Raw genomic sequence first — 13746 nt, 5'->3', positions numbered from 1 at the left:
GCCGTGACGCGCCACACGAATTTAGCGCGAACGGCCCATAACGTTCGCAATTCGGCGAACGATCGAACAGCCGATGTTCGAGTCGAACATGGGTTCGACTCGAACACGAAGCTCATCCCTACTCACCATGTATCTGGATATAGAGCCCATCACTCATCTTCCTCACAGTGTCAGACACTGTTCTCATTTCACAGATATATTTCCCAGAATCCTCCAGCTGAAATGACCGCACTCTGTATGTATCAGATACATTGTATCCCCGCACAGTCCGTCCATCTCTGTAGAAGGCAAAGTGCAGCTCTGTGCCGCCTCTGAGAGGATCCAGTCTGGTGTCACATCTCACCGTCACCTCATCTCCTTCTATTACCCTGGACGGGGTCACTTTTATTTCTGGAGGAGAGAAGAGCTCTGGAGGAGGAAATTGATAGAAATAACAAATGATGGGAATATATTAATTATTCTGTTGACAATTACACAATGCTTTGCAGGGACATAAAACTATTTATATAATATATATATTTATGTCTTTGGTTAAGTGGACCTGTTGTATCCACTATAGTATTACACAGTAATAGAGAACCTAGTAAGGTCGGACAATGGCACAAACTACACATCACTTCACAAGATATGGTGACAGGTTCCTCTAAGTTCCTCTAAGCAAGAATTTCTAGAATTCATGTGAATTTATCATGTTTTTAGGCCAAAATAAAATACTTGTCCATATCTATCAGATCTATACCTGGACAGGTTAGACCAATACCAACTTTCACAACACGGCTCATAATCACACATTGGGTATTGGCATATCTGAGAGTTTCAGTGTTTTCTGCTGATACCAGAAGACCCAACCAAATGCTGTTTTTTTTTTTTTTTTTAACCAATGATAGAAAAGGATTCACAAGCATCTGTAGGTCAATGGCTTAATAGCAGCAGGCTATGGCAAAATTAATGGTTCCTCCAAAATTTTTATGATGTTAGGACTTTTTGGAGATGTTTGCCAGTTTGTTTGTTTTTTTATTTTTGTTTTTGTTATTTTTGTTTTTTTTTTGGTTTTTTTTTTTTGTTTTTTTGGGGGGAGGCTTTAAATGGCTCCTGGGGCAGCATTTTTCAACTTATAACAACATTTAATTTCTTTCATTTTCAAGTTTTACGTTTTACATTTTTTTTTACATTTCATTTTTAATTTTTTTAAATTTATTTATAGTTTTTACATTTTTTTTGTTAGGGAATATATTGCTTTCTATATGCACTCTGTATGCACCTATAAAGAAATGTAGTGCCAACAGACAGTGATGTATTTTTGCTTATGTAAGTCATGAAAGAAAAATGAAAAAGGTTTCTGATAAGGAGAACTCAACAAAGGTATGATACCTCCCAAAATGTATCAAGGTACAAAGAGGAACCCCCTACGGGTAGGACTTTACCGGCACTACCACATAAGCAAACAATGTTTGAAAAATATCAAGTATTTGTTGAAAAACACATATAAAATATTGCACATAAACGTAGATGTATAAATACAAGGATGTAAAGAAAAGATATAGCTTCTTGAACCCAACGCGTTTCAGAAATGAATGTTGTCTCCTTCATCAGGGTTTTCACAGGAAATATAATATCTATAGAAGTCAAATGCAAAATGATCAGTGATATTTAAACATTAACAAGTATCGCCAAATGAACACACACACAATACTGAAAGTATTCAAGACTTACATCCTGGTTATTTGCATATATATCAGAACATCCACATTGATTTAAAAAAAGTGGATGTTCTGATATATATGCAAATGACCAGGCTGTAAGCCTTGAATACTTTCAGTATTGTGTGTGTGTTCATTTGGTGATACTTGTTAATGTTTAAATATCACTGATCAGAGTGATCTGAATAAGCGTGTGGGGTAAATAGATATCCCCATTATGAGTCAATATTTTTATACAGTATGATGCACAATCAATAAAATATGAAAATATTATTAAATAAAAATATATAAAATAGATAAAATTAGGAAATAAAAAGATAACCATAGAAGACCATTAAAAGGCTATCGCTCAATCCTCATGTACGTACCAACAATCGCTCAAATCCTATATATTAATATAATCCTTAACATTAGAAAAACGTGATTGATACGCATCAATCAAACATTCAAGCTGGGAAATGAGTAGGCCTGAAAAACCTCCAGGAATGCTCAATCTTAGGGTTAAAAATTGCTAAGGAAGCACCTAAGGTCAAATTCTTTATTCAACCCCCCGGGAAGAGGGAGCCTAACTGGTGTATCCACCACGACTCACGCTTGCTAATCTCCCTAGTATAATTTGAACCTCTCCAATGTTTCTTAGGTGCCTCTATTCCCCAAAATCGCATCCCGACTGTACTTTTGTTATGCACCTCTTTAAAATGTATCGAAAGGTAGTGCTTATCGAAACCTTTCCGTATGTTCCTCACATGTTCCTCCATACGATCTTTTAAAGCTCTTGTGGTGCGCCCAGTATAAAGAAAATCGCATGGGCATTTGACCACATATACCACTCCCACTGTATTGCAGGATATAAAGTCCCTTATCGTGCATATGTGGTTAGTGTGGGGATGCTGAAATTCCTTAACCCTTTTAGTATTAGTAGGAACCCTGATGCAACTGTAACACTTCCACAACCATAAAATCCTTTTAGATCCCAGAACATCTTGGGTCTGGAAAGGGGCGGTTCTACAACATTATGTACCAATTTGTCACGTAGACTCGGCGCTCTTTTATACACAATTTTAGGTTTATTGGGGAGTGTATCACTAATATGTACATCTTGTTTTAATACATCCCAATATTTATTCATTATTTTTTCCACTTCCTTACTCTGTAGATTGTAGTCAGATGACAGATGTGCTCCCATTATCGTTATCATCCCTTGTTCCAATTCTATCCCTCAAAAGATCTTCCCTATTCAGATGCCTGACTTTATCTCTCTCTTTTTTCTTTATCTCTCTCTTTTTTCAACTCAGTTATGTGTATGGCTAATAGAAGGAAACTGGAGTATCAGGAAAGAACTACATAAACAAGTAGAAGGTATGCAACCTCAATAGAGAGGGCATTTCTGCTGGGAATTCAGTTCAAAATATCAACACTGCAAAGCAAGAATGTCAGCCATTTACTCACAATGTTGGACAAGGGATTGTCTGAAGAAGCTAAGGTTCACCAAGATAGAATACTACTCCAAAGCATAAGGAATATCAGTCCCCGAACTATAAGGCTTAGTCTTCTTGACATGTAAGGCTGGGTTCACACTGGAGATTGTAGCAGCTCACAGCAGGGGTCCGGTGCTTTTCAATTCACCATTTTAGGTTCGATTTCAGCCCGAATTTTGGGCTGAATTCGGACGTGAAACAGACCAAAAGATGCACAGGACTCCTGTGCAATTCACACCGGAGCCACTGCAAAGATGTGTGAACGTAAATGGGTGACCCCGCCCCCCTCTGACACCACGGGGAAAGCCATAGGGAAGTCCCTGTGCATCATAGGGGGGCAGGGTCACCGGGTGGCCCCACCCTCAGTTATATAAAAACTGTCACAGAACAGAAGCGTCACACAGCGGCAGACTCCCATTGAGGCGGATTGTCCGGAGGATGAATCGCGGAAGAAGAAGATGGAGGAAGATGCTGGACGAGAAGACCAGAGGAAGAAGCAGAGGACCAAAGGAAGAAGCAGAGGAAGAAGCGGGGGAAGAAGAAGATGGAGGAAGAAAACCAAAGGAATACCAGAAGAAGATGGAAGAAGAAGCGGGGAAAGAAAAAGACATTAATAAAGGAATTGTCAAAAAACGGCTATTGTCTTTTTTAACATTTTTGACACTTTTTTGTGAAATGGTAGGGGTACATTTGTACTCCTTTACCAATTCACACGGGGGGTGAGATCTGGGGGTCCTTTTGTTAAAGGGGGCTTCCAGATTCCGATAAGGCCCCCACCCACAGACCCCCACAACCACTGGGCAAGGGTTGTGGGGATGAGGCCCTTGAGACATCCTCCCCATGTTGATGGCATGTGGCCTAGTACGGTTCAGGAGGGGGGGGCGCTCTCTCATCCCCCCCCACTTTTCCTGCAACCTGCCAGGTTGCGTGCTTGGATAAGGGTCTGGTATGGATTTTGAGGGGGACCCCCACGCCATTTTTTTTTAAATTTTGGTGTGGGGTTCCCCTTAATATCCATACCAGACCTGAAGGGCCTGGTATGGATTTTGAGGGGGACCCCCACGCCATTTTTTTTTAAATTTTGGTGTGGGGTTCCCCTTAATATCCATACCAGACCTGAAGGGCCTGGTATGGAATTTGGGGGGACCCCCACACATTTTTTTAAAATTTTGGTTCGGGGTTCCCCTTAATATTCATACCAGACCCGAAGGGCCTAGTAATGGACTGTGGGGGAATCCCATGCCATTTTTTTCAATGGCATTAATGTGTATTGCAGAGACTCGACAATTCATTAATAGCCGCAAGTACTTTTATATGACTTTTTTTCCTTTAGAAATGTCATTTTGCTCTCGGACTGTTCTAAACACGGGAAACATGCGCTACTTTACAGGCATACTATAGACACCCCCAGGTATGAAATTTAAAGGAATATTTCACTTTTATTGTTTCACTTGAAGCATTATTAAAATCTCTGCTTGTTTTTAAAACTTTTTTTTGCATTGATCCATGTCCCCTGGGGCAGGACCCGGGTCCCCAAACACTTTTTATGACAATAACTTGCATATAAGCCTTTAAAATTAGCACTTTTGATTATTCATGTTCGTGTCCCATAGACTTTAACAGTGTTTGCGTGTTCGAATGAATTTTTTGCTTGTTCGCATGTTTTGCTGCGAACCGAACCGAGGGGTGTTTGGCTCATCCCTAATGAGGAGGCACTAATTGGCAGCATTGATGGGCACTGATTGGCAGGAATGATGTTGGGGCTGCACTGATCATCAGGACACTGATGATCAGTGCCCTGATGATCAGTGCAGATGGCCACTTTTACACTGGTCGGTTACTGGCTCTCTTCTCAGCCTGAGGAAAGGAGTGCCAATAACCAGCAAGTGTGTTTACATTGTGATCAACTGTATTTGGACACAGCTGATCTTGTGGTAAAGAGATGCTGTGATTGTCTCTTGTAACGGACCCCCATACTCAAGAGGAGTATGTCTGCCGTAAAAGCTTCCCTTGCTCAATACCAGCACGATTCAAGACTCCTTAGCTCACCCATTCACTTGTTGAGACATCAGAGTAGGGTGGCGCAAAATATAAGACTGTTTATTCAAACACTGGTACAAAGAGATACAAACTCAGGGGACAATCCCCCCTCCCCTCTCCACCCTGCCCCGGGCAACATGCTAGAAACACATAGTGCAAACAGTAAAGAGGAGCCAGGCATGGTAACAATGGTGGCTGATAATAGTTCCATAAGCCTGGCTGGGAGATATGTGACTGGTAGAACCTTGGGACAGCAGTCACACTTTAAATCTGGGTAACAAAGTGCAGTATGGTCGGTGAAAACAGTATTATTTCCAATGTCAATGTCACAGGGAATGACCGGGGCACATCAGGCAAATATACCCAGAAATAATCCTGTACAAGCACATAACATTAGATAACTTGGCCGGTTCAGGGAACAGGTAATCCAGGGAAACAAGGAGAGAGACTAAATGGGACTGGAATTGTCACAGCTCTTTACCCTGATCTGTAAACAGCAGCGATCACAGAGCGCACTGGCAAGTCGGCAAGTGGTCAATCACCCCCTCCCATTTCCTTACAGTACGAGTGAATATTAAGTCTCTTCTTGTATTGGGGACTTTTTTTAGTTTTATTTCTGCAACATATAGTAGTCTAAATCAGAATAATTACCGCTCCAGGAGGTATCACTTGTATTCACACCGTCCTAGTGTGTAGGAAATGAAGGGTGCCGGCTCGGCAAAGGAAAATAGCAAAAATGAGAAGAGGACGGTCGCACTCCAGTATAATGCCTTTATTGGCAAAGCTTAGTCCATACACCAATCAGAGACACAGGTCCCGATGATAACTGACGCGTTTTACACTTCGCGTTTCGTTAATGGCGCTTAACTGCTTGCCGACCAGCCGCCGTCATGACTGCTGAGGTGCAATGAGCCCAGGTCCCATAACCATAACATTTCCATAGCCAACTTTACGAGCTTACCCCTTCTTCCCATCCAATAAAGACCACTTACAACCATTAATGTTGGAAAGGGCAAGGCCACAGCTTTTATTAGCTCAAAAACATAACATTAACATTTTAACAGTGCCAGTCACAGTTGCACTGTGAGCACACAATTCCGAATGAGAAAGGGAGATGAAGGAGGGGCCTGTCCTTACCATAAGTGCCGGACCGGCCGACTATCTCCCAATTACCATCAAGGGCATACCTATTAAGCCATGTTTGCTGGCAAGGTCACCAAAACCGCAGCAAGCTGTGACATACCAACCAGAAATAGGGCGGGAGGGTGGGAAGCTCTTCCATTCTGCTTTCAAAAAGGCCCAGAATCCCCTGGGGTGCCAAACTAGTGAGCTCAGGCCCAACCCCGTCCCGTCCTGCACCAATCCCCAGTGACCCCATTAGTCACCTTTACTCCGCCCTGGCCATGCCCCCATCAGTCAGGGCTCTCTTTCCCGAAGGGTTCAAGAGGCCTTCATTATACTGCGGCAGGTCGGCACGATCCCACGAGTCGTCGTAGCTATACGTCGGCTCGTAGGATCGGGATAACAGGCGTGCACACGCTGTACTGCAGGGGTGCCGATGCTCATGGCTGACGGCCACGATGGCCGCCGGCCACGAGCGATTGCGAGCACAAGAGGCAAAACGGTGATGTGTGTGTAAACACATAAATCCCTGTTCTGTTCTGGTTCCTAATAGCTAGGAACCACTATCCGTCATTTCCTCTAGGTTAGTCCCCTCCCCCCTTCAGTTAGAAACACACACAGGGAGCACAGTTAACCCCTTGATCGCTCCCTAGTGTTAACCCCTTCCCTGCCGGTGACATTTTTACAGTAATCAGTGCATTTTTATAGACAATGGTCCAAAAAATGTGGCAAAGTGTCCGATGTGTCCACCATAATGTTGCAGTTCTGATAAAAAGTGCAGATCGCCGCCATTTCTAGTAAAAAAAAAAAAATAATAATAATAAAAATGCTATAAAACTATTCCCTATTTTGCAGACGCTATAACTTTTGCGCAAACCAATCAATATACGCTTATTGCGATTTTTTTTTTACCAAAAATATGTAGAAAAATACGTATCGTCCTAAACTGAGAAAAAATTTGCTTTTTAAAAAAAAAAAAATGGGGATATTTATTATAGCAAAAAGTACAAAATATTGTGTTTTTCTCAAAATTGTTGCTCTTTTTTTGTTTACAGCGCAAAAAAAAAAAAAAAAAAAAAAAGCAGAGGCTATCAAATACCACCAAAAGAAAGCTCTAATTGTGGGGAAAAAAAGGACGTCAATTTTGCTTGGGTGCAACGTCGCACGACCGCACAATTGTCAGTTAAAGCGACGTAGTGCCGAGTCACAAAAAGTTGCCCGGTCATTCAGCAGCCAAATCTTCCAGGGCTGAAGTGGTTAATCATAGCTACGATTAACTATTATCTACGATTAACGCGTCAGTTATCATCTGGACCTGTGTCTCCGATTGGTGTATGGACTAAGCTTTGTCAAAAAGGCATTATATTGGAGTAGGGCCATCCTCTTCAGTAGTTTCTTTAGAGCTTATGGACTTTAACCGGTTCAATACAGGGCATTTTCACCCCCTTCCTTCCCAGGCCAATTTTTAGTTTTCAGCGCTGTCGCACTTTAAACGACAATTGCGCGGTCGTGCGACATTGTACCCAAAAAAAATTGACATCCTTTTTTCCCCACAAACAGAGCTTTATTTTAGTGGTATTTGATCACCTCTGCGGTTTTTATTTTTTGCGCTATAAACAAAAGAAGAGCGACAATTTTGAAAAAAACACAATATTTTTAACTTTTTGCTATAATAGATATCCCAATTTTTTAAAAAAAAAACTAATTTTTTCCTCAGTTTCGGCCGATACGTATTCTTCTACATATTTTTGGTAAAAAAAATCGCAATAAGCGTATATTGATTGGTTTGCGCAAAAGTTATAGCGTCTACAACATACGGGATAGATTTATGGCATTTTTTTTTTTTAAAATGTATTTAATTTTTTTACTAGTAATATTAGACATTTTTGGGACCATTCACATTTATACAGCGGTCAATGCTATAAAATTGCATTGATTACTGTGTAAATGTGACAGGCAGTGAAGGGGTTAAGCACTAGGGGGCGGGGAGGGGTTAATTATGTTACCTAGGGAATGATTCTAACTGTAGGGGGAGGGGACGCACAAGGGGAGGAGACCGATCAGTGTTCCGCTGTTCTGGGAACACAGATCGCTCTCCTCTCACCTGACAGGCTGTGGATCTGTGTGTTTACACACACAGATCCATGGTCCGGCCCGGTTAACGGGCAATCGCGGGTGCCCGGCGGACATCGCGGCCGCCGGGCACACGCACCGGGTCCCGAGCAACGCGGCGGGCGCGCGCGCCCCCTAGGCGGCTGGGAACCCGAGGCCATCATATGACGTCCACCCAGGATGGGAGATCCCATCTGTGGACGTCATATTACAATAGCCGGTTATTGAAGTGGTTAATTTACCTTTCACAGAGGTAAAGGATACATCTGAGGGCTCCATCATATGTGTACGATCATAATGTTGTATTTGTTTAGTACATTTGTACAGTCCAGACTGACTCATCGTTATATAAGGAATATGGAATGTGGAGTCAGATTCTGATGATTTTATCTCCTGATCATCCTTGTAGAATTTTGTGTTTATTGCATTAAAATCTTTTATATGATGACATCTCAGAGTCAGGGGGTCTCCTTCATATATGGCAGATTGAGGTCTCTGCAGGATGAGATAATCTGAAATGTAATAAAATGATACTTTAGGTTGTTCTATTCACACCCAACAATCTGTAATGATGGAGATGAGATGGATGACTCACTTATTGTAACATCTAGGAAGATGGGATCACTGATATCACCACCGATGGTCTGGCACTGGTAATCTCCTCTGTCCGATCCTACTAAGGATTTGGTGATATGAAGTTTCTGTTGATCTCCAGGTATTGTTCTCTTATCTTTGTACCAGTGATAGGTCCGGGGCTCCTCTGGTACAGTAGACGGCACATCACATGTTAGAGTCACATTGTCATAGTGTAATATATTCCCCCAGTTGGGTGTGAAGGTCACCCCAGGTTTGATGGCCCCTCCTATAGAAGAAAATAGATCACACAGAACACATAGAGAGCACAGTGTGCAGCAAAACACAGAGAGGTGAACACATCTTGTATGAGAAAAAAAAACATTCTCTATAGAAATGGGAATGTTTCTAGTCCCGGGCACAGGAAGTTTCCAAAATGTTGTTAAATCTGTGCTTGCTGCAATGAAAACTACTCCCCTTAATCCTTTTGCTGCCGGAGCCATTTTGGTATTTTTCGCACACATTTAAAAAAAATCATTTTAGGCCCGAAGATTATCTGTTTGCTGACCGCCTTACGTATGAGTACAGTGGCAAAGTGGCTCTCTCCTATCATTCTCACGTAGCTAGTATGTGGTCCTGCACTTCTGGGTAGGAGGTGTGCAATGTCAGTGCCGTGGCAGTACTGTGATTAGACACAGCACATGTGGGATCAGCAGGTGCCGGCCAATGGATGTCCGCCGGCACCCACTGACCGGCGAGGAGACACACAGAACAGAGCTCTGCCTATGTAAACAAGACAGAGCTCTGTTCTGTCACCAGGGAGGTGCTGGATTTTGTTTCCCTGCAAAGCACATTCCTTGGTAAAAAAAACAACACATAGTAAACACAAAAACACTGGTTAGGCACACATTTAAACCTCTGATCGCCCTAGATGTTTAATCCCTTCCCAGCCAGTGTCATTAGTACAGTGACAGTGCTTATTTTTAGCACTTATCACTGTATTAGTGTCACTGGTTCCCACAACGTGTCAAAAGTATCAGTTAAGCCTTGTACACACAATCGGATTGTTGGCCAACAAAACCGTGGACTTTTGTTCGAAGGGCGTTGGCCCAAACTTGTCAGCTCTTTAGTGCCACCCTTTGGGCTCCTTCTGCTAATTTCGTGTTAGTAGAAGTTTGGTGAGTATTGATTCGCGCTTTTCATTTCGCGCTTTTCAGTTTGTTTCTGAACGGCCGTTCGTCAACCAGACATGTTGCGGAATCGGAGGAGATAACGTGTTTATTATTGGCCTTGGAGTTATTGCTTTGACCCAAATCCAGTCCAGGAACAGGAGGAAGAGGAGGAGGAGTTCTTGGACCAAAAATTGTTTGCTTTATTAATTGTGACCAATTATGTCACATGCCTTTGCTGCGGGAGCTCCAGGAGATGATTTTCGGAATTATCTCCGGATGACGGACTCCTGCTTTCACCAACTCTTGGCATCGCTGACCTCCTATATTAAGAAGCAGGACACATGCATGAGGCTTTTATTTTATTTTTTGGTTGAATAATAATGATTTGTTTTGTTATATTTTCTATATTTTTGGATGCATAGAATGCACTTTTTGGTTAAGTTCTATTGACAGATATCATGTCTAATTTTATTTGTTTTCTTTTTTTAATGCACAAGAAAAAAAATTGTGTAAAATAATACTTGGCTATGTGTTTTACTTCAAATGACAGTTTGGGAGTAGGCAGTTACATTTAAAAAAATATAATGTAAAATTAACAAGGGACACTAACATAGTTGTATCTTTGATCTTAATGGTGTTGTGGTAACTTGCTCAAAAAAAAAAAAATAACAAGCATAATAATATTATTCTTGATATCACTAGAAAAAAAAAGCCTTTCAAAATTTGTTTGGAATAACTCCATCAGTATCACCAGCAAAGCAGCTTCATTATTATCCCATTAAAGAAGAAGAGAATTGTGCGCTGCATTTCCAGATTTCAAATTTAATTTGCCGCTTCCGGCTCATCCTTGCTTCCTATCATGCCTGTTTGTACTTTGGACTTTTGTCCGACGGACTTGTGTACACACGCTCGGAAAATCTGACAACAAACATTTGTCCGCGGAAAATTTTAAATCCTGCCATCCAACATTTGTCCGCGGAAAATCCGACAACAATTGTCCGATGGAGCGTACACGCGGTTGGATTTTCCGCCAACAGCCTGTTATCGAACATATCTCGTCGTAAAATCCAACCGTGTGTACGCGGCTTTAGTGTCAGATTGTTCTCCGTAATATATGTCCCACTATAAGTTGCTGATCGTCACCATTCCATGTATAAAAAAATAAAATAAATACAAATTCCAGTATATACTGTATGCCATAGTTTGTATAACTTTTGTACAAACCAATCAATATACGCTTATTGGGATTTTTTTTACACCAAACATACTGTATGTAGCACATATTGGCTGAAATTTATGAAGAAATATGATTTTTGAAATTTTTTTTATTGGATATGTTTTATAGCAGAAAGTAAATAAATTTTTTTTTTTTTTTCAAAATTGTCTGCCTTTTTTTGTTTATAGCGCAAAAAATAAAAAACGCAGCGGTGATCAAATACCACCAAAAGAAAGCTCTATTTGTGGGAAAAAAATTATACAAATACAATTGATGTACAGCATCGCATGATCGTGCAATTGTCGGTTAAAATAACAAAGCGAAAAGCGACCTGGTCATGAAAGGGGGTGAATATTCTAGAGAGCAAGTGGTTAATTATAACACCCAATTACTATATATTTTCTGAAAGCAGAGATTACCTTGATAAAAAAAAAAATAGTTCCAATGCTAATGTTATGCAATATTAGCAAGTGCAATAGATTATTATATAGAACTCTGTGAATGAATGATCAAGCCGTGGGGTATCAATTTCACATAAATTTAAGTTTGACTCAAATTCAAATTTTAGCACAAAAGGCCTTTCAACGAGCATTTCTATGATACGATCAAAAAAATGTGCAAATTTATGCTAACCCGCACTATTTTTTTTATCGTCTTCTACCACTACATTAACCACTTGCCGGCCGGCTCACGCCGATATACACCGGCAGAATGGCACTCCTGCGCAAACCGACATGCCTGTACGTTGGTCTGCAAATCAAGGAAAGCGGGAGCACTGTGGGAGCGTGCCCGGGGGTCCCCCAGACTCTATGTCCGGCCGGCGGTCTGCGATCGTGGTGGGGGGAGGCAGAACGAGGAAATGCCTATGTAAACAAGGTGTATCCCCATTCTGCCTAGTGACTTGACAGTGATCTTCTGTTCCCAGTAATCAGGAACAGTGATCTCTGTCATTTTTCAGTAAGCTCATCCCCCCCTACAGTTAGAACATGCTGAGGGAACACAGTTAACCCCTTGATCGCCCCCTAGTGGTAACCCCTTCCCTGCCAGTGTCATTTTTACAATGATCAGTGCATTTTTATAGCACTGATCAATGTAACAATGTCACTGGTCCCCCAAAAAGTGCAATTTGGGGTCAGATTTGTCCACCGCAATGTCGGAGTCACACTAAAATTCACAGATCACCGCCATTACCAGGAAAACAATACAAAAAAAATAAAAGTCCCTAAATTGATCCCGTAGTTTGTAGATGCCATAACTTTTGCGCAAATGAATAAATATATGCCTATTGCGATTGTTTTTTTTAACAAAAACATGTAGAAGAATATACATTGGCCTAAACTGATGAATACATTTGTTTTTTTACATATATATTTTTTCTTGATATGTATTATAGCAAAAAGTAAAAAAACTGCCATTACTAGTAAAAAAAAAAATAACAATAATAAAAATGCCATAAATCATTCCCATAGTTTGTAGACACTATAACTTTCGCGCAAACCAATCAATATACACTTATTGCAATTTTTTTTTACTAGAATACATATTGGCCTTAACTGATGAAGAAATTCGTTTTTTGTTTTTTTTTAATTTTGGGAGATATTTAATATAGCAAAAAAAGTAAAAAGTATTGTTTTTTTTCAAAATTGTCGCTCTTTTTTTGTTTATAACGCAAAAACTAAAAATCGCAGAGGTGATCAAATACGACCAAAAGAAAGCTCTATTTGTGGGGAAAAAAGGACATCAATTTTGTTTGGGTGCAGCGTTGCACGACCGCGCAATTGTCAGTTAAAGCGACGCGGTGCCGTATCGCAAAAAATGGCCTGGTCATTAAGGGGGTAAAATCTTCCGGAGCTGAAGTGGCTAATGAAAATCAATAAACTAAATTGGTGACGCAAACACCCCCCCCCCCCCTTTTTTTTTTTTTTTTTTTTTTTTTAGAAAACATTAAAATCAACATTTGTTTTAGTACTATTGTATTTATAGTATATAATCCAGTATTATCTCTGTACTCACCAGATCTTCCCACGTTCAAAGCTGAAAAGTCAAAAAATACACTTTTTAGAAAATATTATATACAGTACATGTCATTAAAACATATCTAATGCATTTAAATGCTTTTTTCTTTTGTTATCAGTTAGAAATTTTACACTTTTTTTATGACAAAGATGTTGTTAAGATCACAGTTTTCTATGGTCACCAGTAGAAGATCAAACTGCCACTTTCTCTTAGGTGACATATATTCTCATCTTGTGTACCAGGCTTAAAGCTATGGTTTGGAGTGGTTGGGTTAAGCAACCAGACCTTATGTTGCCAATCTAACCATGGGTAGCCCT

The 13746-nt window shown here is 40.7% G+C and overlaps 1 protein-coding gene across 1 annotated transcript in view; it reads right to left on the bottom strand.

Annotated features, from left to right (window-relative positions):
- The window catches only part of LOC141116689 (Fc receptor-like protein 3), a 76765-nt gene that overhangs the window by 14261 nt on the left and 48758 nt on the right, over positions 1-13746 (bottom strand). The window contains exons 12-13 of the mRNA XM_073609079.1: positions 13427-13447; positions 127-408 (exon numbers count right to left, since the gene is read on the bottom strand). Coding sequence (XP_073465180.1) covers positions 127-408; positions 13427-13447 — 303 coding nt within the window. The remainder of the gene's footprint in view (positions 1-126; positions 409-13426; positions 13448-13746) is intronic.

This window comes from Aquarana catesbeiana, linkage group LG13 (assembly GCF_042186555.1).
Source record: "Aquarana catesbeiana isolate 2022-GZ linkage group LG13, ASM4218655v1, whole genome shotgun sequence".
NCBI classification, from domain to species: domain Eukaryota; kingdom Metazoa; phylum Chordata; class Amphibia; order Anura; family Ranidae; genus Aquarana; species Aquarana catesbeiana.
Note: the sequence above shows the minus strand (reverse complement) of the source record. Positions and strands in the feature narration are given on the sequence as shown.